Source organism: Tympanuchus pallidicinctus, unplaced genomic scaffold, assembly GCF_026119805.1.
Source record: "Tympanuchus pallidicinctus isolate F22 unplaced genomic scaffold, pur_lepc_1.0 scaffold38, whole genome shotgun sequence".
Taxonomy (NCBI): domain Eukaryota; kingdom Metazoa; phylum Chordata; class Aves; order Galliformes; family Phasianidae; genus Tympanuchus; species Tympanuchus pallidicinctus.
The window spans coordinates 1676533-1700319 of NW_026294756.1; the positions used below are offsets into that span (position 1 = coordinate 1676533).

A 23787-nucleotide genomic window follows, 5' to 3' on the forward strand; every position below is an offset into this window, starting at 1 on the left:
AGCATTCAGGACAGCTTCTGCCAGGCCAGGACATCCAGGTGAGCAGCGATGCACCCCTGCCCCCCTCACCCAGATATTCTGGAAGCCACATCCCCTTCCCCGCTTTGCACCAGGGCTGCATTCATCCTTCCTTCTGATAGAGCTCCTCCAAAGAAAGTGGAGGACTTTCCAGTGACTCCAGCAGGGTTTTGGTTCAGGCTCTTACAAAACACTGTTCCATAACAGCTCTTCGATTGGAGGTGATTTCCAAGTGTCCAAGTGGGAGCTGCCTACTCAATATCTGAGGATTTGTTTTTGCCTTTAATGCGCATTCAATTCTCGGTGAACTGAGTCCAATTAAATGAAGGGCTTGCATTCCTCTTCCCAGGAGTATCTTAAAGGCTCAGTCTTCACTTAAGTAAAGGATGTCACAACAATCAAAGACATTTGGGGAATTTCTTCTTTAATAGGATAAAAGAAAAACATACAAACACCTCCCGGGCTTCTGTCATGGAATGATTCTCACAACTGTAAGGAGCACAACTCAGAAAAATAAAAATGGAGTCAAAGAAAAGAAAAAAGGTTCCTATGGGAGACATGCCTACCAGAGAGCTAGAACAATCCCTTTGTGCTCTAGTCTGCAGCGGGGAAGGGGATGGCTCTTAGAGGAACTAACACAAGAAGCAGCAACAGAACACTTGCCAAAACCGAGTGGCATATTATAACTGAAAGCCATGCTCTTTGTTGGTTTTGTTTTATGTTTTGTATTTTTTTTTTTTTGTCTTTTTGTTTTGTTTTGTTTTTTTTGTTTTGTTTTGTTTTAAACTAGAAAGCAACTTAGATGGCAAGGATGGGAAAGGAAGATGACAAGAATGACCAGAACCTGGTCATTGCTTCACTACGTCCCTTCCTGTTGACGTGGCAGAAATGCTCACATCTATCACTTCTTCAAGAGAATTAACAGTAAGAAACATCCCAGCTATGAAACATTTCTTTCCCCATCTTCCCCAGATTACAAATGAGATAGTATTTCTTTACAAAAAGGAACCCAGAACTTTCCAGGACATCTGTTCTTGCTTTCTCTCTCCCCAGTGTAATATTAGTCACATTTCATTGAGGGATGAGAGAGGGGAGGATTTTATTTCTGTTTTAAAGCCATAATCTAGAAAAAATGTTTTGTGGAAACTTTTGTTTTCCTATTTTCGTTTGCTTTTTTTTTTTTTTTTTAATAGTGCTTATTTATAGAAAACTTCACAAAGTTGACTTCTATGTACAGAAAACACAATTCCAAAGGCTGCTTCAGTAGTCAATGTAATAGCACCTTTAAAGACAAAAGAGTTTGACGTATTTTAAAAAGTCACTTAGTCAAATCTTAACTCTTTCCAAGCCTTATAAAAAGGAGCTAATCACAAAGCTCCATCAGTACAAATGCTGGAAAGTCTCCAGGTGAAATGCTGTCTGAAGGTTTCTCAGGCTCCCAGTTCTGTTGGTCTGGCAAAGTAGAGGTAGCGTGCAGCCAGACAGGATTTTCTTGCAGTCCAAACCAGAAGATGATGAAAGGAGTTCACAGCAGGGTATTGCACAACGCTGGTCTTATATTCCGGAGTTTCCTGGTTATTTTTCTACAGGCTTGAAAAGGGTTAACTTCATATTTAATTAATCCTGGTTAAAACATGTTGCTCTGAGTGCCAGGTTGGTACTGTGTCTGCAACAGGCTCTCCATAAAGGCCAAGTAATCTGGGTTTTGTCCGTACTCTTCAGGATTCCTTGCATTCCCCAGCCGGGGACGCTTGGCTGCTCTCATTTCATCTCCCAAAAATACATCTTCCTGAGGGGCCCCAGTGCTGAGGGACTGCAGGAGACATGAGAGTACAGTATTAGAAGCACAGGAGGAAAACACAGGTAGACATGCACAAACTGTTGAATGCGCCCGCTTAACCAGGCAGCAGGCATAACATGGCAGCAAAGAGTGATACAATGAATTTCTGAAGAAAAACCGAATTCCAAAACACACAAAGCTGAAAGAAAAACTGCTGGGCTTCTGAAGCCAAACTGGAAGGAGAAGCACTTGAGTTGCCTTCCTTCTTTATCAGAGTATCTTTTACTTCGATTCCTGCCTTGACAGTTTGCTGTTCGCTCTTATTCTCCTCTGTCTCTTCACATTGTTCACTCCTAGAATGCACACAGGAAACGGGCTTCCCTGATGTCTGTTAAAGAAAGGAAAGACCCAAAGAAAGCCCTTGGGGCTAAGATGACTGTATGATTGCTTCTGTTCATCCTCCTCTTATGCTCTCAAAAGAGATGTGTTTCTCCTATTGCTTTGTTCCTCTGTTCTGCTGTTCTCTATAAAAGCACCACGAGCATTGCTTCTGAGGAGTTTCATCTAAAGTCTTTGGGAGCAGAACGCGTAGGAGAAGAATCTGAGCTTTCAGCCAGGCTTGAAACATTTTGTTCACTTTAGAGCCTACATTCCTCTCCCTGGGACTGATATAAAGCCCAATAGTCTCCACTGCAGAGAATATGCTGTTTCCCAAATCCTGTATCCTGAAAAACAATTCTAGGATGCGTCTTTGTCACCAAAAATCTTCTGAGGGTAACAAGGTAAATTATTACTTAACTGTAAAATTTATGCCATGAGGCCTCTTGTGGAGATGAAGTGCCTCTAAGAAGATGGAGAAGCCCTACAGATGCTTCAGACAGCGTTCTACAAATGTTACTTGGATAAAACCCTTCTGAGAGTAAGCAAAGTTTTCCTCCAAACTTGAGGAAAACATGATAAAATGTGAGTTTTTTCCACATAAACAACTGTTACTAGATATTTTTGGACAGTGAGTTTGTGCTTCTGCTAGTGGTTCAGAGAATCACTGGTTCAACTTGGTATAGTGGTTCGTGTGTTCTTAAGCAATGGTTGGACCATCATTTTGTTTGTTAAGAGACTGAAGGCCACAAACATATCACAGATTAACTCTGTAGATCTGTCCCTGCCATGCAGTAGCTAGTATGACAGACATTTAGAATGAAGAGGAAAGCTATATCTTCATTGGCATCGAATCTGGTCTCAGTGTTTGTTTGAATAATGGTCGAAGGATGAGATCTGAAAACATCCAGCAATAAACCCTAAATTTTCTAGGCCGAATATTTCAGTTGCATGCATTTAAAGGCAGGGTGATCTTTTAGACAAGAGCTCTGTAATGATCATGTTTTAACTCTCCTGTTTGGTAAGAAATGGCTTTGCTCCAATGTCATTAAGTCAATTCCCCAGAAAGTACTTAGCTGTAGGCCAATCCATCTAATTCAAGCTGAAAGGCAGCACTGAGATAAAGCGGCAGTCCATATAACTAAATTCATGACGTAAAATAGTAGGAAATAATCTTTTAACCAGAGAATACAAGAATCAAGTCTGAACATATAAGGAAATAAAAACATACACATGCTCTCAAGCATTTACACACCAAAGATCTCAGTGACTCTACACATTTTTTGAGTGACTGGGAATTTTACAGCCACAGAAAATGCGTTCACCTAATGTCTAAACAATATGTTAAGAAAAAGTGAGCAAATACTTCAAGCCACAGCCACTTCATTGTTTCTTTTACTTCAATACCCACCAAGCGAGACTTCACTCTCTTTGGAAGCTCCTCCTCCAAGGTATAAATATCACCACGCTTTACCATTAGTTGGGAGCCATCTTCAAACTCAACCTGCACAGTAGAAAGAAAATGAAATAAGAACGTTTGGCTTCTAGATTCACAATACATGATCAGTTCACTCCCAGATAATGCCAAGCATGGTCCCTTTGTGGGAAGTATCAGCAAGCCAGCTCCATGGATGATTCACTGTTCTTGGCTCTGCATCTCTCTAGCTTTGCTGTAGAATGAGCTTTAATAAGTCTGAACCCAGGATCCAGGTTTTAGTGCTGCTCAGGCATCCGTTTTATCTGGCCCAAGCAGTTTCATTCAGTGCTCCTGCAGATTAGAATGGTTGTGCTACAGCATGCCTGCTATCCCCTCCCAGTCCGAGGGCTAGAAATTTCCACTGATTTTTTTAAAAATTCAAATCCTGAAAAAAGAACAGCTTTTCACTTATAATAAAAAGCAGCCCTGTATTCAGACCAATACGGTAATAAGAATTTCTTTCATCTTAAACAAAGCATTTTTACACGTCATAAGGAAACAATGGCAGCTACTCAAATACATTTCCATTAAGCAGAAATAATCAGTCAGGTACAAGAAGTGGTGGTAAGTCCTCATGTTAAATCTTATGCACTAAGCACTGATTGTGTCATGAATTTTGAATCAGTTGTTACAGCAACGTTTATTCATGGAAACATGCATAAAAAATTGTTAAAATTATTAGAAGTTTTTAAGAGATGCTCACTTTCTTTGCTTAGGGCTTATACTTCTCTACATAATGCAGAAAGACACACAGCAGTTAATGTGGGACATCAGGTTCAGACTGGGCATGTTCAGCAAGAAGTGAGCACCTGCACTCCGAGCTCCTCCTGCGCTGTCCAGATCTTACAACTGATTAGCTACCCTAGATCTGTGATGCCTTCTGAGGTGCCTTAGCTGAGCAATGCACCCCAACAGTAATAACTAAGCAGGTAGGAGAACAATCTTTGAAAGATGAGCTCTGCCGAGCTGGTTTAAGATGCTACCGCTCGCATTTACTCTCAGGTTTTACAGATCACTAGGGAACAAGTGAACTAGCTACAAGCAGACTCCTGTTTGCCATTTCCACTGCACGTGCTCAACTTCAGCAGCAAGGGAGGACTGGCAGCACAGGGCAATGACATCTTCAGCTATCACACAATGGCTGCATTTTGTTTATTACAGTTCCAAACTACTGATATGGCTCAAGATGCTCTTAAGAATACACATTAGAGTATGTTAAAAGTTGTTTGAACTAACAGACATATATATATATATATATATATATATATATATATATATACAGATCTAATTTTAGCACACAAAATGCAAACTTAGAGATGCGAATTGCAAAGCCACTGCAAAATAGGACAGGACAAGTTTAAAATCCGAAGCTAATCCATGCTGTCTTAATCTGAACACACTAATTTCACGACAGAACTGTCACTGTGTTATTAAATACAGTCCTATTCCAAGACAGACAATAGAGATTCACAGCAACTGTTGAAAAAAATACGCACACAGGAAACCAATGTAGAAAGCTATTCAGGCTGTTTTCCCCATAGAGAGGAGCTTTACTTATAGGTAACTGTGTGATTTGAAAAACACAGGCTCCTCATGCATATTTTTCTGTCATCTGGCACTCAAAGTGGAATAGCCTATTTCAAATTATTTTACTTTCAAGAAATCAATGACAATTTCCTATAGTGTGATTAAACTGGAAAGCATGCATAAAAATAGATCTTCATAGAACAACGTATTGTACTTATTCATAACCTGGGTCACCTGGATCACATCTTCTCTGAAGCAGCTGCCTTCCATTACGCACACAAAAAAGACTGTTAACTAACAAGGTGGGCTATTGTGCTCCTGGCACACAGATATGAAACACTCTGTGCAGAAAGGATAGAAATCCCAACTCAATTTCAAACAAATGCAAGATTTGGGACTTCCTTTGCCTTTTACAATTCTCCAGGGGCACCAACCTCTTTAAAATAACAATTCTTTGCAAATTCCAGAATGTATTTTCCAAAAGAATGTGCAGGAAGTACACCTTCCTTTACAAATCACTGTTATTTTCAACTTCTTGGTACCATTTAAAATAGATTCAGTCATATGAACATACTGCATCTTATAAAACCTTCTGCTGAAATACTAACACTGTGTACCAGGTTAAATCTTCTTTTATTCACTATCACAACCTTCTAGAAACAAAGATTCTGTCTGTGCAACAGACTCAAAGACCAAAAACTGCCTGCTATTCTTCTCATCTTAAAAATGGAGGTGGTGAGAGTATATGAGGTTATTATTCTTACACGCTGCAACTCCTCTGCAAAGTCCCTTCCCATGACTACAAATAGTCTCCTGATAAATCATTTCTCTTACTCTTTCTTGAATTCTCAAGCAAAGTTTTAATTATTTAAATACTGACTCATGGGAAACTCTAGGTCATGAGCTACATTAGCACAACTCATTGGACAGCCATCAGAGAATACTGAGAGCAGATCACTTTGACCTGAGTTGTTTTATCACTAACAAAGCTGAGCCACCAGCTGTTAAACTCTTTTCCCCACAATGGAGGTGAATGGCTTTTCCTTCACAGGCTCTCTGGTGTGGGCACGTTCCTGTGTAGAAGCTTCTTGATAATGGTGAAAGCTCAGACAGGAAACAATTACTACGGGTCACAGGAAAGGAGCACCTTCTGGAGACCAACCTGTTGCCTCTTTGTCCATGTAAAGAGCAAAGACATTTACTTTCAAGAGGAAAGCTACTTCATGCCAAACAATCTTGTATTGACTTTAACAAATCCTTTTGTTTTACTTACTCTCTTTTTATTCTTAGATCCGAGTGAAAGACCTGCACAACTCTAAACAAAAAGCTGCGTGTTTTTCTCACTGTAAGAAAAGCTTATGTTTTAAAAGCACAGTCTAGACATACTTCTATTCATACATCCATATTCTGTCACAGAAAACCTTTATCATGATCTTACTGTAACACTACATGTCTCTTTAGACTACGAATAGTATTAACTCCAGAAAGCAAATTCCCTCTTCGTGAGTAAACACCTCTCTTCAGAGTAAGCATCCAAGTACCTAGGGAGCAATTAGGGCAACCGTCAGACATACTGACATGAAGCATGTAAGTACTCCTCTGTGCATACCTGATAAATATGACTGATCTGGGCTGCAATAAACTTGGCCTTATAGATGATTCCATCCGTCCACTGCAGTTGAACCATCTCACCCTCTGGAGGGGGCCCCAGTTGAATGCAGTCTCTGCTCTGAAGACATAGAGACAAAGAGGTCAGACAGTCAGAACAGACAAAGCTCAACAACTAGTAGAAGAGGTCACTACTCAGGGAAGTTGCCACATAATACTACAATTAAGCAGGAGAAAGCTACTAGATTTGTGATTAACTAATCTCAAACAAACCAATAAACTGTGAAAAAAGAGAAATAAAACACTTGCACCTTCTGGTGACAGTACTCAGTTCTAGAAAATTTCTCATTACAGATCCCAAACCATGAAATTGCCAATGTCAACAAAAACATGTGGGTTGACTTGCTATGTTTCATGTGGTGAATCAATGGCTCAATCAGGAAGAAAAAGCATGAGATGACAAGTCAGCCTTTTTTATACATTCCTTCTATTAAGCATATTTCCTATTTTCAACCAGAAGCGCTTACAGACAATCTGCTTCCCCCATGAATCACAGTTGTCAGTTGAAAAACCAGAGATTATTCAACCACAAAACAAACAGTATGCAACTCAAAACAAGCACTGCTTTCTGTTAAGTCCTACACATACAGAAAAACCACATCTTTGTAAAGGAACAGAATAATGAAATGAAGAGGAAGGACAAAGATGAAGAACAGCATGAGGGTACATTCATTTATAACTTAATAGCCTTCATAGTTAGCTGCTTACAATAATGCTTTCTGGGTAAACGTTGTCACTGTATGACCCATCATCAAAGTTTACTTCATAGAAAGTCTGTGTCGTCATGCCGATCACTTTACACCTGTAGTAGAGTCCATTCCGGTTTTTTGTGATCACGGTCTGTCCAAGAGTCACTTCCCTTCGAAACTGAATCTGTATGGCAGAGGAAAGGAAGAAATATGCAATTGGAAAAGCTGTGCTAAAAATACAGGTGCAGGAAAACAAAAACAAGCAACCAGCAAACTCACATTCTGGTTGGCTGCTTTGTGTTTGAAGCAAGTGATGGACACGACGTAGGGCCAGTCATCGGGCTCCATGGGCACGCCAGCAGCATGCGCACAGGTCACGTGGAAGGAAGTGGAGCAGTGCTCGTAGGAGCACTGGATGCAGGCACCAGACACCTTCTTCATCCGCTTTCGACAGTACACGCATTTCTGAGAAGAACAACAAATCAGCATCATGCAGTAACAATAGCTTTAAGGCGACATACTGCCACCCTGATGACCAACAGGGTCAGAATTTGTTATATAGCACAAATGTATACACCATTAGTGTATGCACAAAGAAGCCACAACCAAAACTTGGGATGTTTCATGCTGGGGGATCAAGTCTGATACTACCAGAGGCTGCCCATCCAACTACCTGCCTAGAATCACTTACAAGCCAAGGAACTACAGCACGAACTGACGTCGTTCCCACAAATGTGATGACATCTACCACTAATTCAGTCCTCCAGCACCATACTAACAGTGAGGAGTCTTAAACCCAATTTGAGACTGAAAAGGAGGACACGGCAGACAAACACACATCAGTATTACCTAAGAATGGCTGCAATGTAATACTCATCTCCCTTAATATACACAACAGCAGTTATTTCAAGCAGCACTAAATCTTCAGAGCTACACTGCAATAAAGTGATGCTTTCGTTTTCAGAAAGAATGGAACACAGGATAACTATGTAATACTTTGTTCTATTCTATTCAGTGGAATGTTACTTCTACTGGATCTAACAGAATATCATTTCTTGTAATGGAACAAAACATTATCCGGGGTTTTTTTTTTTTGTTTTTTTTTTTGCTTTGTTTTGTTCCTATGTTTTGATAAAAACATATCAACTGAAAATGTTTTATTGGAGTTGTGTTAAATTAGATATGGCAAACAACAGAAAAAATAAAAATCTAGTACCAAACATCAGAATTGCAAGGGAAAGTAGTATGAGATCTTTCGGTATTTTTAAAATATCTTCTGCAAAGCAGATCTATTCATTAAGCTCATCTAACAAGACAGAACCTAAGGGGAATGGCTAAGCAATTTAAGACATGACTGCTTTAAAAGCTTTTTGGGGGCCAAAAGCCAGTATTAGATGTCAATAGGAAACAAGATGAACCTCCTCATTCATCCCCCTAGGAACACCAAATTGTTTCCCTCAGAAATACGGATGAGATTTTGGTTGTCCCAGACCCTTGGATGGTAATATTTCCATGCAACTATTTGGAAATGCCACTCTTAAGCTTTTAAGATCTTAAGCAGAGAGGCTGTCACTGACTGATGACAGCTTCTTCACCTTGGCTGAGGCTTCTCAGATGAGGCAAATCAGGGAAATTACCACGCCTGAGATAAACATGCATTTTACTTGTTAGAATGAATTGTGGTACTTCAAATAAATAAAATCCTGAGAGACATCATATACCCATGAATCTGACTATACATCCCAGTAATTTAGTTATTAGAGAAACTATTCCCATATACAAGAAGGAGCAGAGTAATGTGATAATTTTTAGTGCCTATTTCTAGGTGACCATCTCCAAACACACTACATGGGCTCGTCTCAGCCACTGCCCCACTGTCTGATTGACTGTCTCCATCCTAAACCATCCATCCACTGGAATATAAGTGTCCCATAATCACACATGATGCAATGCATCACAGTCTCTCTCTCTCTGCGGTGTCTGATGTTAAACTGACGTGTCTGATGGTCTTTCTTTTCCTCGTTACATCTTCATGGTCTCTCATTTACTTCAGTCCTGTTAATGCACTGTTCAAAGCACACATCATCACGGAACTCATGACCTGAGCTGTAAGATCCGCATGAATGACTGCATCCCATAGGATTAGCAATGCAATATAAGCTGCCTGAGCTCACACAGTCAGTCTATACAGCTCCCAGACGTACAAATTCACTCTGCTTCCAGATCTGAGATAACTGAAGAGCGTATCCTCAAAATATGACGAGCCATAAAGCACTATAAATTACATAATAAATGCAAACAAAGAACTGCCAAATTTCAGAGTTATATTTGCGTTCTCATAGTACATGGGACCCAGGTAAGAGCTACAAAGCTTTGCCAAGGCAAATAAAAGCCATTCCTTCTCCAAAGAATATTTCTTTCTTCCTTCAAAGCAAAACACACAAAAGAAAGGGAGATGCCTTCTTCCTTATTTCTTGTCAGCCAGCCGCTCCCCAGCCATGACCCATCCCACAAGGATCTGAAGTCAAATTCACTTCCTGTGAGTTAAATTAAGTCAGTATGTTTACAACAAAGATTAATTTGGACTTCTTTACTAGCATTAACAAAAGCCAGGAAATTCAAAGTCAGGGCCTTACTGCTGCCAGAATGTGGGTTGTTTTTTTTTCTGTTTTATTTAATAAGCTATGCCTTTATCATTCTGTAAACCATGTTCAAAAGCCAGATAAGCACTACAGCAAAGTGCACAGCAGGAACACAGCACTGAAAGCAAGTCAATAGCAATGAGATCTCATTATTAAACCGTCAATACCTAATTCTCTCACCAGCAGGGACAACTGCTGATATACAGTGCGCTCAATACTGCTTCTCCAGGGAGTATTAACCCTCAAGCATCAGGAACCTCCCCTTATTGATGCAAACAGGACTCTTCCAAGACAAGAGGATTAGCACGCTTTTAATGACACCCGAGCGGCAAACAAATTTCTCATGACAGAAGAGAGATTCACAAATGGAATATCAAGAGCAAATACGATCAAAGGATAAAGGAAAATGAGAGCTACAGTGAGACTGAAATGCAGGAGACGTGGAGGGAGTAAGAGCGTTGAACATCTGGAAGCGTGGGAGATGGGATGCTTAAAAGCACAAGTGCTAAGTACTGCAGGGAAGCAGCACGTGCAAGATTAAAGATGTTTTCTGAGGGAGGGAAGATGTGAGAAGGTCTAAAGCCCAGAACAAAAATCTTCAGAATGAATGCACATCAGAGAGCTGGGTCATAGCTGGAGGTGAGGAATGGGCTGTTTCCCGCTTGATGAACACTGCAATTCATTTACTCCACTGAGGAATGACAGCTAATTATTCTATATTTCCACATCAGAAATAATTTATGCACACAGGCTTGTAATACACCATTAATCAGGAAGCAAGCAAACTGCATTCTTCAAATGATGCAATACCCATCAATGAACTGGTAAGTCTGTGCTGCAAAAGGGAGGCCTGGTGTAAGTCTGTACAACAGGAGATACTCCTCAAACAGGTCATTGCAACTCCTTGACACATCAGCCCTCTCACAGTATCTTAATGTATTGAAAACAACAACAATAAATAATAGTAATAATCACAGATAGAAGTCTTATCTACTCATTTCAACTAATCTTCATGTTACTTCTTCTATATTCTTCCATCTTTTTCAGCAAGAAAAGTCAACTCTAATTTTATCTAGGACTACATCAACTTTAACAACAAGACCAGATCTAACACCACTGCCTTTCAGCAAGCTTCAGTATGGCTTCCTAGATAAACTGCTGGCAGAAGTCCCACCACCCTTACATCTCAATTATTATTAATCTTTACCTACTTCATAACACTAAACTGATTTCAAGTTTTAGCTCAAGAATATTTGCTTTCTTTTCCAAAGCAAATGACGCTCAAAGGAACTTGATGATCTTTGAGGTCCGCTCCAATCCAACTATGAATGTCACATTAAATGTGGTGGCAACACCAATAGCCTATTTTCAACAGACACTGACAGAGCACGCATCCATTCCATAATACCGTTCATAAGTATGACCAACAGAGCAGAATTATTTTCGTCATCAGTAATTAGGTTAAAAGTCTCCTTCTTACATCATAACACCTACAGCGTAAAAGGAATACAACACCAAATAAATTAACAGAACTACAAAGCTTTAATTCAGACATAAAGACATGTCAGTGAGGCTTTGGGTGGAACAGCCATCAGTGCAGAATGAAGCAGCAAAGTTTTACTTGTGCTAATAGGAGCCAGGCTCTGTAGGATTGTAGGATAGCCACAGGAGAATTAAAGAATTAAGACAATATTTTCTTGTGAGGCTCCATTAAGCAGTACAAGTAAGTCTTGTGCAAAAGGATTTTTGGTTCATCATTACAAGTGTGGTAATGAAGAGGATGCATGCTGGAAATGTCAGATGATCCATAAAGACCCAGTGCTGTAAGATTTATCACTCTCACACCATGCTGCTCCATCGCTCTACTTTAATAATGAATGCTTTTTACATTCACATTTGTGTACAGAAACCATTTGCACAACAGAAATAACTCTAGAAGCAGATAGATTCCTCCTAATCTCTCACCCAGGCCTGTCTGGGCTGCCTGCACTAAATAGCTGCACAGTGAACAAATACATCAGTGCTAACCAATGTATCACTGCTAACATCACCTTCCCCCATACCACACTCAGCTATTATCCAACTGAATTCTGTACAAAATAAGCAGCAAAAGCATGATTTATTTTGCAATAACACAGTATAGAGATGGAGCATTAACTAACATAAAGATTAATTGCACTGAGCTAATGAATCATCCATTACTAATCCCTCATATGAAACTATGTGCAGCTAGATAAGAAACTGTAGCTGGACTTCTACTAAGATCTTTGCGGTGTCTCACAGTCATGGTCACACACAAACGTTTGTTGATTTCTACAACACATTTCTTGATGAACAAAGAGATATACTTTAAGTAAAGTTAAAACAAATTAAAGGTGAACTAGTCAGCATACATCAGCTTCTTTCCAGTTACCATCTCCCAGCCCACTCCCGGCCATGCAGTACTTTGTTTAACCCCCACTGTGAGGTGAGTAAATATCCCAGGCTCCATCTAGGGTAAAGAGAACATTCCTAGAGACTAAAGGCACACTGGTTGCTTATATATCAGACACTTAGCATCTCAAGAACACATCCAAATAATACAGCTCCCTAGTGCATTTTTATAAGGGCATGCAGCGATAAGGGAAATAGCTTTAAACAGGAAGAGGGTAGATTTAGAGTAGATATCAGGAAGAAATTCTTTAGTGTGAGGGTGGGGAGACACTGGAACAGGCTTCTCAGTGAGGTTGCGGATGCCCCTTCCCTGGAAGGATTCAAAACCATGCTGGGTGGCACTTAGAGCAACCTGGTCTAGAGGGAGGTGTCCCTGCCCATAGCAGTGACATTGGAACTAGATGATCTTAAAGGTCTCTTCCAACCCAAACCATTCTATGATTCTATGATTTCTGGGGAAAAGAGTGAGAACACCAACACCAGAAGACACCTACCAGTTTCCATCTTTGTTCTGGAATAGCAGTGATATCCACAGGATGACGCTCTATTACATTGAGAAAACGGGCCTCAGGGACAGCAATAGCACAAATTATATGGACCCACCTGGAAAAAGAGGTAAAGAGGAAACAGAGTACACCACTATTTGAAGTAAACACTCCAGGGGGCAGTTAACATTTCTCTGACTCCTTCACCTACAGTATCAAGGAATGTTTATGATGGTGGTTGCAGCCTTGGCAATATTACTAACTAATCTGTTAATCACTGTTGCCAAGGTAAAGGTCTCTGGAACAATAGGGCTCAATCTTCTTAGGCGTTTGATGGTGAATGATACTAACTGCTTTCTGAAAAAAAAAAAAAAACAAACCTTTCACTGAGAAGGAACCAAATTTAAGAGTGTTCAGGGCCACATAACCCTGCTACTGAAAAATCTGGTCCCACCTGTAAGACAGCAGTTACCAAAGTTCACCCTGCCAATTTAGTGAGTAGCAGTTACTTCCACAAATGCCAAAACTTGCTGATACACTGAGCATCAAGCCCAAACTCACAGTATCAAATATGAGATGAAAAAGGGAAGAACAAAACCATTTAAAAACATTACTTACCGCCCATCAGTGGTCATCTGAAGAGCTCCTCCCCTGAGATTACACAGGCAGCATTCCTGTAGTAACAAAACTACTTCAGAGCAGGACTGGAAAGGTCTGCCAGATCTTTCAGAAAAAAACAACTATGCCTGGGATGCAAAGGCAAAAAGTACCCTCCCACCACCCATCGCTGTGGAAGTATCTCATCAACTCTGTCTCCAGAAGAGTAGATGCTTACCGCTGCCCATGCATTGGCTGAGCATCGTGAGCAAGACCAGCTCTCATTCACCAAATCTGGACGTATTCCATAACAGCCTGAAAGAAATGGAGTTGCACACATCAGAGTTCTGCTACTATTTCTGTAGTACTAATTTGTTGCCTGTTCAGTTCACAAACATATTTGAAACTGGGAGCAGCATTTGAAAGTCACTCTCAGGGAGCGGACAGAATTTGGACCAATAGGTCTGAGAACAAAACACTAAGCTAAAAAAAATACACGGGGAAAACCCTGAGTACTTTGACCCTTTAAGCAAGGACTGGAATTACAATAAAATTACTACTGCTGGGCTTCACTTGCACATCAAAATAGTTAAGATCACTGAATTCAGAACATCATTTCTGCTAAAGGTTTTCTAAGCAAGAAGAAGCAGCAATACCACAACAAAATTAAACAAGTGCATTTCACATTTAACAGCATTTAAACTACCTCTAATTTCTGGTTATACAAAATACTAGAAGCAACTGATTTTACAGGGCATCTATTACTGTGCTATGTAAGCACCAGTGTACTTCTCAGCAGCACCAAAACAGGAAAGTCCCATAATGATTGTAACAAACACAGTGAAGAAAGACTCTAAAGCCCTTAAAACTCTGTAACAGGTGCTGAGGCTTGCTACTGAATAACGACAGAAGACACAAACTTTTTTTTTTTTTTTTTTTTTTTTTTTAAGTGTATCTATGATTCTACCATCTTGCAAAGAAATGCTATTCTGTAGCAGAAAACCAAACATATTTATAAATTGCTGGTCAGCATCCTACCTAACACAAAGCTCAACGCATGATCTTCATGCTCTCCTAACAGAAATGAACATAAAAGATCAGCTGGACAGTCTCAAATTACTGAATAAAACCTAAAAGAAGTTATTCAGAAAGCACTGAGACTGCCACCATAACTGGATTTATAAAAATTATCCACTTAACCAGACAAACTGTTTGTCAAAAAAGTCAATAATATAGATCCACAGCTGTCTCCCCTACATTAAGTCTCTCTTTATCACATGGCAAACCAAGAAAGCACATTCAACTCAATCCTGGAAAACAGACAGGGATGATGAATCTTTAAAAACTAACCTGGAAACTGAACTGCAAGAGAAACTGACACCCTTGACTGAAATATTGCTGGAGCTCAACAGGATGTAGAATAGCACTATTTCTTGCTTCAAGTCCACAGAGAGCTGGGCTATAGGATCCGAGGGGAGAAACAGTCAGGGCTTACTGAATCCCAGATTCTCCCTTAACAATGATGGCAAAGGTACAAGAACATGTGCCCTTTTCATGGATTTGCCAACACCTTAAAAGCCTAAAGACCTCTGCAAAAGCTTTCTTCTCTGTGTCCTTGCTGTTGTCATAACCTATCGCTTGGGTTGGGTAAGGGCACTTCTCAATAGCAAGCAGACTGCCAAGTTTCACAGCATGCTGTCAGATGAACCTAACAGCAACTGAACACTGCAATCCTGTAATAAAAGCAAATGGGATGGACTCTCTGCAGCAGTCAAAGGTATATCACAGTTTGGTGGTACAAACAGTGACATGGAAACAAAGTAGACACTTGAAACCACATCAGATTAGAGCACAGAAGTTAAGCCCTATTCCCAAGGGCAAGGCACAGATAAAACAGAAAGCTCAGTTTCTCTACACAGTGTCCGAGACTGCAGATTAACATCACTTTGACCACATGACTCTCTAACTAAATCAGGGTTTGACCACAGAAACCATTTTGATAGACTAGTCTAGTGAAGACATAGGATGCACAAGATCCAGCATCTCTGGTCTGATCACTAGAGACCACAGTTTGTATGGGGAAAAAAGAAAACAGTCACACTCTCTCTTTATCATTTGCTCTTATTAACCACAAGTGAGTGACCATAATCACAGCAGCAGTATGGAAACAACAGCTGTGCTTTAGTTCTCCAGAAGAGACAGCCATACTGAGCTGCGTGGTGACCTGTGGACTATTAAGTTGGAACAACAAAAGTAATTCCAACTATGCAAGGCAAATAGGATTTCCCATCTGTCAAGATCAAACAGCTGAACAGTAATTGTCACATCCAGTACAAGTGCAAATGTTAACTGGATGTCATACAATCTACAGCAAAGGTACACTCAACGAGGATTAATCAGTTCTTCTTTTAGACAGAACGCAGAGAAACAAACAGACATATGTTCCTTTTTGTAATCAAGTGTCATTCCTACAAATAGTAACTAAGACACTAATAAAAATATATCTCAGAAACTCCTCTGTACAATGCAGCCAAATCAACACAACCAAACCAACCTTTTCTTACCTTAGGCTGCTACTTGAACAAACAAAAACAGTACAATAAGCTGTGTGATTTTGGCTTTATTGTAAAAAAATAAAATATAACAAAATGAAGGCTTTTTTATGTGAAGCATAAAAGAATCAGCTATTTGTTTACATTTTATGAATATTTATTGCCAAGAAGGACTCAAATATACACTAATACTAGTACAAGAAAATGAAGAAGTAGAAGTGATAGGAACAGCAAGCATGTCTACATTAAGGATTACAAATACAGACAGCATAAAAAGAAATTTGAGAGTACCCAAAACACTTTGGTGGCAAAGGAAACACTTACTAGCATGAACCTGCAGGCAGCATTTGGCACAGGATATCAAGGAACTGGTTCCATCTTCCCCAATATACGAATTTGAAGGAAGGGGCTCTGTGTTTTCTCCACTTGAGGTAAAGCACATCTCTGGGATCAGAGGCTTCGTCTTCTGTCCGCACTTAGAAAGGTGGACAAAAGAGGTGGTCTCCCCTACAGAGACTGGGACAGCTTCTTTATCCATCTGTAAGGACTTGAAGAGAAAGATCACATCACTCTTCTCTAGTCACAGTTTTAACCTTAAAGTCAAAGCAATACCATTACAAAAAGCACCTGACACCACACAGCACTGATAAGGAACCTGAAGCTGTATCTTCTCATGCACTCTTCCACCCGCCACATTTTGCTCCTCTCTCTTCTTCAGACCTCTACCGGGATTTGCAATTTATTTAAAAACTCAAAGAAACATTAGAATAATGAGAAGCCTTCCTTCTCCTTCAGTAAAAATCTAAGGTCATAAACTGCAGCTGGACACACTACGGAGAAAACGAAATTAGTAAAAACAAGACCTCCCACCACTCCCCATGATACCCTCCATCCTTTTGGCATTTTTCTTCCCTTTTCTTTCTGCAAGATTTTCCCTAGAAGAACACTTCAAGCTTTCTGGCAGCAAACCAGAGTTAAAAACAACAGATTAAAACATTCTAGCTATATCTGCTTTCCTTACAACCTTTATACAAAAACATTTGGGAATTCTGAATAGATACTCTATTCTCAATATTCAATTGTAGGCTGAGGAGGGTCCTGCTTTTCTCAGAAAAGGCCTCCAAAATGCACACACACACTCCTTTTGGCTCCATTAGCACACAAGAACAAATCAATGCACAACTGGGCAAATAACTAATTCACCTGACAAATTCTGCCATAATACATCTCAAAGCATATTGGTAGTTTCAAAAAAATGATCCATATGCTTACTGAATAAATCTTCGTTTTGCTGCTTGTTTGCATATATTCAAAAATCCAGGCACGCATCTAAACAGGAGCACTCATAGGCCCAATATGACACTGCTTCTCTGCATGAAACAGGGTTTGCAATGCAAAGCTCTGTATGTGCCATTTAAATAATGAAAGCTGAGAAAGCCAGAGCATCCAGAAGAGATAGTGGGGAAGGCCTGACCCACTGCCTCAGCCAAATCCAAACACTTCTTTGAGGCACACACTTGTAAGAGACTTGCCTCTTTCTTTTGAAGATCTGCACTCTTTCACAGCCACCATTCAGCACTCACCACCAACCCATCCAGCAGAGCAGTTTCAGGAATTACCTGGTTATATGGGTAAAAGAGGGTACAGACAGCACAATATGGCTCACTCAGGGCAGCAGCTGCATTGAATTTTCTTTCAGCTGGGAAATTAGGTGCTTTATTCTTCCACTGGAGGGAAAGTAAAGATTTCAAAGCCTCTGGGTCACTCATATCTTCCTCCCCAGAAAATGGAAATGTTTCTAGAAAGAAGAAATTCCAAAATAATGGACAGTCTTTAGTAGAGGCAAAACATAGCATGGTAGAGTTAAAGAGTTAATATTTCAACAACACAAGAAGTTGAATGGGAATATTTAACTCATTCTTGCTTTTTCACACGTCTTAGATTCTTCCTTAAATGGATATAATTTTCACTTTATGGTTTGGACAGACAGAGCAGAGAGACTGATGACCTGATAAAATCATCCATGAGGAAGAAGAAACTCTCAATATCTATTGCCTCTGGAACACTCTCTACTGTTCTAGCCCTGGAAACCAACAGCATCCTTTAATGAAGCCAAATTCAAAATACATGATGCAAGTGCAAGGAAATCTCCCTTTACTTTCTACACTTAGGAGCTGTGTTCAGACAGCTGTGCATGCAACGCATGCTTGCTTGGTTAGGCTAACTCCCAATTCCCAGCTGTCAGCAGCAAGTCTGTTTCAACCTTCAACAAAGTGCATCCCATACCTATTCCTACAAACAAATGCTGGCCACGAGATGCACACAGTTCAAATATTCATTTTACCTCTCTGCAACTACTTGACAGCTAATTCCAACAAGTGCACGTCACTGAGCCTTCAATTTACATTCATCACCACATTTTCTTCTGCGAGAGCTCCGATAGGCACTGCTCACGCTAATTAGTTTTGCTAATTCTTTGTTTTTACAAAACCCTTGGTATTTTAGAATTAAACCACCACATAATCCATTCGTGCCAGTTTGAGGATCCAAGTTTCTTACCACTCATTACTAAGGAGTTCTGAGTCACGATAAGCATTTAAGAAACGTTCAATGCAAGACTAAATGTAAACTGCTCAAAACATCAACAATCTGCAAAGCACCCAAAGATGATCTTTGATCAGAAGGACTCAAAAACATCTCAGTGGAGCTTTATCCTCAGAGCTCAGTGCCTGAAACCACATTCTCCACTGCTTCACCATTATTTACTGGAAAGAGGCAGTTAATGCTCTCCTCTCCGCTCCTACATCCCTTACAACATTTTCAAACTTTTACCCAACTGGAAAAGAAGAACATTCAGGAAAACACAGTCATGTTCACAGCCTGTTTTGAATGCCCCCTCTAACAAACCTGAAAGTTGTCAGACAATGTGGGATTGTGCTCAATCAATCCAACTCTGAAATTATGAACAGTTTTATCTTTGTTACACTTAAATGAAGATCATTTTCTAAAACATCCTTGCTTTCTTGCAACATTTTATTTCTGTGTTGGACCTCAAAGACAAACAAGGATATGTTTATACAGTGGTAACTTCAGCTAAACACACTTAGGAGTCTACATCTTGCGTAGGGTGCAGCTGGATTTAAAAAGATCAGTGTCTCTGAGTATGCAGACTGATACTCTCAATGTCTTACTTTTAAAGCACAGCTCAACACTCACCTTTTTAAAAAAATCAAGCTCCTTCAAGGAATTTTTGAGACACGAGCAAAGCATATGTTTCTCCAAATTTTAATCAAAGCACATAAGGAGACAAGAAAGGATTTATGGTACCAGTTAAATCAATAAAATTTGACTGGAAACCAACATCATATTCCATACTGACAGAGCAAGAGAAAAAAGAACAGTCATTACTGTTGTATGTGATCATCGCCTTTGCTCATCCCAGGACTGAGTCTAGGTGAGACTCAGAATTCAGGATGCCTCCTATGTCTCAAAAGCAAGTTACGCAGAGAAAGAAAAAGCTAACAGTTTGTCTCAAATGAATCTTAGAGCAGAATACTGTGTTCCTTAGATTTATATGCTCACTTTCCCTCACTGCAGCCTCCTGATCACCCTTATACCTTAGTCCAGAAAATGCAAGGAGCGCAGAGCGCTGCTGCTACTTCCTGTCAGGGAAGAGAAGAATCTGTTTGATCCTCTTTTGCCCAGTAGTACTGTAAATCAGTCTCCAAGAAATGCCAGCTTTCAAAGAAAGCTGCTCCTGAGTCAGCCAGGAAAGTCCCCGTACACCATCCAACAAGTGAAAACAGTGAAAAGAATCCATCTAATGAGAATCCTTCAGCACAAAAGTTTGTTGCAAGGTCTTCACACCAAAACAAGGTAATTAGTCTCAAATGTTTTTTCATTTCACTTGACATTATACACATGCAGGCTGTCAGATGCATCATCCCTACAAAGGGCATGGATGGATGCACGTGCAATCCCTACCATTGCCAAACAGAAAGCTCCTCTAAAAACAACAGGTATGCTCTCCAAAACAGGAAGTGAACAGGAAACATATTCTGTGATTCAGTGAAATATATTCTGTTATTTCCTTTTGAATATAAAGTTTTAATTTCCTTGAAAGCTGGGTCTGGCAGCTACACCTTCACGTACCTGTCCAGTGTGAAAAAGTTTACCATGGAGTTTTCTATATTCTGAGTACTTTATAATGTAGCCGGGATCCAGAAGTGACAAATTACATGCTACAACGGAAGCAAGAGTACAAAAAGTTGGATCCCAACGTTCATATAACTCAAAAAGCCCACCAAAAAGTTAGAATTAACCTTCCCTATACACAGCACGTCTGATCTCGATCTCCATCTCCACCTGAGATGCAGAGAACTCACTGTAATGCAGTACCAAAGAGGCAGCTTTTATGTGGTTATTTTCTGTGAACACTTATTTCCTTTTTTCCAAAATGATACTTCATTTTGTATCCAGGAAAATATATTTCTTGACAGAATGAAGGGTGGGAGGTGAGAAGGGACACCTCCCAAAGATGTATTTTGTCTCTAGCTGGGTTATCAAAATGGGAACATGCTGTATTTTCTACCAATTCAGTATAACACAAAAATTTTCTGGTCGTCCAGTTTTGTTTACTGACTGCAGCAGTTTTTCATATTAGACAAGACAAACAAGCATTCTTCATGCCTTTGCACTCACCCTCGTCACTCGAGGTCTCCTGTTTAACCACTGACAGGGGGGAGCGGGTTGGTGGTTTGCCTAATGGGTGACGACGACTTTTCTTTATCTCCATCTTCATTTTTGAAAAAGCAGCAGTCTGTAACAAACCAGAACACGTTAGATGGGAGCCCCAGAATATCTTGGCAAGCAAAGGTTAGCTGAGGACAACAGGCAGAATTACTGTCATAAAGAGATGTGGAATTTACAGTCAACTTTTCATTGCCTTTTGGCTAGAATCAACAGAGCTTTCCAAGCCAATTACTGCAGTAAGTAAAGCCAATGTTATTTTTTAAGATGTCAGGTAAATAGAAACTTCAGCATTTTCTTAAAATCAGCTCAGAACAGCTTCAAATTTGCCACGCATGAGCAGTCTGTCACTCCCAAAAGCAGCTGGAAAATCTATTAAGAAAATTATGCACAGGGCATATATGACCAGAAACATTTTATTATAACATTACAGTGCATTTTATGACAAATGTATTCATATTGTACTGTATCCAGTGTTCTATGCACCATCAAACACTGTAAATACTGCATGTATACTGATCACAGCAGCTCACAGTCCTCTTCAGTGAAAGGCACCAAACACACGGCATGTAAGCTACTTTGTATCAGAAATAGTGCCACGTGTTTCTTGGTTGTTTCCTTTTTCACCCACATGAAGACAAGCAGCAGTGCTAAAGGATTAAAAATGAAATCCAAGTACATTTTATGCCACACTGGGGAGAACGGAGATGAAGGTATGGCAGCCCATCACAGGCACAGCACCTCAGACAATGCTTTTCCTCTCTAGTCTGCACCCATTATGTCTTAGAAACACTTATATGTAAGGAATTCTCATTGTGTGTTGTCACATCAGAAAGGCTTATTTCTTCCCCTTGTTCTCTCTCCCCACCCAATTTCTAATAGTGCTTTGCCATTTCTTTGGCTCTCTCAGCACCATCATGCAGGAAAGGAGAGCTTTGCAATATTCATCTGACCTGATGCTAATTGCAAATATTTTCCTTTCTCCTCTTTTGAAAATTGTTTCCAGCTAAGAAATTGTCAGGGGAAAGAGATGCCTGTAATAGATTATAGGTCATGGATCGTGTAATTCACAGCACTATTCTGCTCAGGTGGAATTTGGGATTCTTGTCACTCCAAGTCTGGTTCTCATCTAATTGCTTGAAACCAGCAAATCCAGTCACCTCCTTGGTCACATATACCTGTAAATCACTGACCTCTGTAGCAATCTCTGTATTTTCTGCTTCTGCACTCTCCTCCTCTTTTACAGGGATTTCCAAAGAGACTGTCTGCTCCCGCCAACCAGGACTCTTCTGAGTAGCAAACTGCTCAAATGCCTGCTGGCAGGACATGTGCTCTTTGTCAAACACCACTTTTTTGGTCCGTGGAACCACATAAAGCATGGGAATGATAGGACGAGGCTTAAAGTCATCTTCCTCAACTGGTGCCTCTGAGGGCTGAACAACGTTGAGAGGGGTGGTCAGCAAGCTCTTGTCTGCTGCGGATGCTGCAGGTGCTGCTGTGGGTACTGGCGGCCGTGCTGCTGCTGCCTCCTCCTCTGCCTGCTGCTGCACTGCTGGTGGCAGTGGCAGCTGTTGCTGCTGCTGCAGAGGCTGAGATGTTTGCAGGTGGTGCTGGTGCTGATGAAAAAGATGCTTCTTCTTCCTCTCACCTTTTACTTTCGGAGGACGAGCCTTTACTTTGCTTTCACCTGTTTTAAGAAATAGGCAACATTTAGCTTCATACATCAAGATGTTCGGGCATTTAATGTTTTTTCCCCTTTCAAAGTGGTCTAATATATAACATTAAAGAACAGGTTGCCCAGAGAGGTTGTGGATGCCCCATCCCTGGAGGTGTTCAAGGCCAGATTGGATGGGGCCATGGGCAGCCCGGTATAGCATTATACAGGGAGGTTGGTGGCCCTGCATGTGGCAGGGGGGTTGGAGATTCATGATCCTTGAGGTCCCTTCCAACCCTGGCCATTCTGTGATTCTGTGATTACAACACCATTCTTTCCTTCCAGCAGGCAGACTGAAGGTCCATTCAGTCTTACCACATCACTGATTTGAAGAAGCCCACTTTAGAAATAAAGGACTCGTGTCATTTTGACTTGCCTGAAGGGAAAGCATCTAGGCCCCCAGAAACTGGACAGAGTGCTAAAAAACATACAGTATAATATATTAGCCCTTTTTATTTTGGTATTTCAGTATCGGTGATCCCCAAATGAGGTATGCAAAACCTTTCATTGGTGTACAGGAAAAAATTACTTTTGGTACCATAAATAAAATAAAACCTACATTTAAAACAGTACTTATTTTTCTTTTTTCACCATTTTTTTTTTTCATTTCCACTTTAATGTATGGTTTATAATATACATATTTGTGCAGTAATAGATGTCTAAGACTGGACATTCAAGGACTGCCCAGAGCAGGATACCCAGGCCCGTGACCAGGAGACTTCTGAAGGTCTCCACAGATGAGAACCCACGTGGCTGTGAAAATAAATCCCCTTTTTCAACATACAAAACTCTCAACAGTTTTACTTTACAGTTGAATTCTGATCCACACAGCCTAACTTTACAGAGGTAATTAAAATTCCTAGCGGCTCTTGAGTAAGTGCTTCTAGGTTAGGACTGGAGATGCCTTCATAGCTTGCCTTCATCCCTTTACAATGATGTATGTTCCCTTTACCCAACTCCTTCCTCACTTCACAAATAAATGTTATCATTCATTGAAAGGAGAGCAAATAGCTGCTCCACAGACAAATGCAAGTGCTCAATTTGTTTCATAAGAGATTGCAGATGTTATGACTAGACA

General features: G+C 40.3%; 1 protein-coding gene across 3 annotated transcripts in view; it reads right to left on the bottom strand.

The window, feature by feature from the left end:
• Positions 1-425: 425 nt before the first annotated feature.
• KDM4B (lysine demethylase 4B) overlaps positions 426-23787 on the bottom strand; it is an 81923-nt gene continuing 58561 nt past the window's right edge. For 2 of the 3 annotated variants that reach the window (XM_052699919.1, XM_052699916.1), the window contains 12 exons: positions 22174-22682; positions 20948-21065; positions 17866-18044; positions 16571-16793; positions 13933-14009; positions 13716-13771; positions 13107-13215; positions 7817-8002; positions 7557-7721; positions 6790-6909; positions 3588-3680; positions 426-1831 (listed from right to left, as the gene is read on the bottom strand). In XM_052699919.1, coding sequence (XP_052555879.1) covers positions 1646-1831; positions 3588-3680; positions 6790-6909; positions 7557-7721; positions 7817-8002; positions 13107-13215; positions 13716-13771; positions 13933-14009; positions 16571-16793; positions 17866-18044; positions 20948-21065; positions 22174-22682 — 2021 coding nt within the window. In that variant the 3' untranslated portion in view covers positions 426-1645. The remainder of the gene's footprint in view (positions 1832-3587; positions 3681-6789; positions 6910-7556; positions 7722-7816; positions 8003-13106; positions 13216-13715; positions 13772-13932; positions 14010-16570; positions 16794-17865; positions 18045-20947; positions 21066-22173; positions 22683-23787) is intronic. The other variant, XM_052699917.1, reaches the window with a different exon arrangement.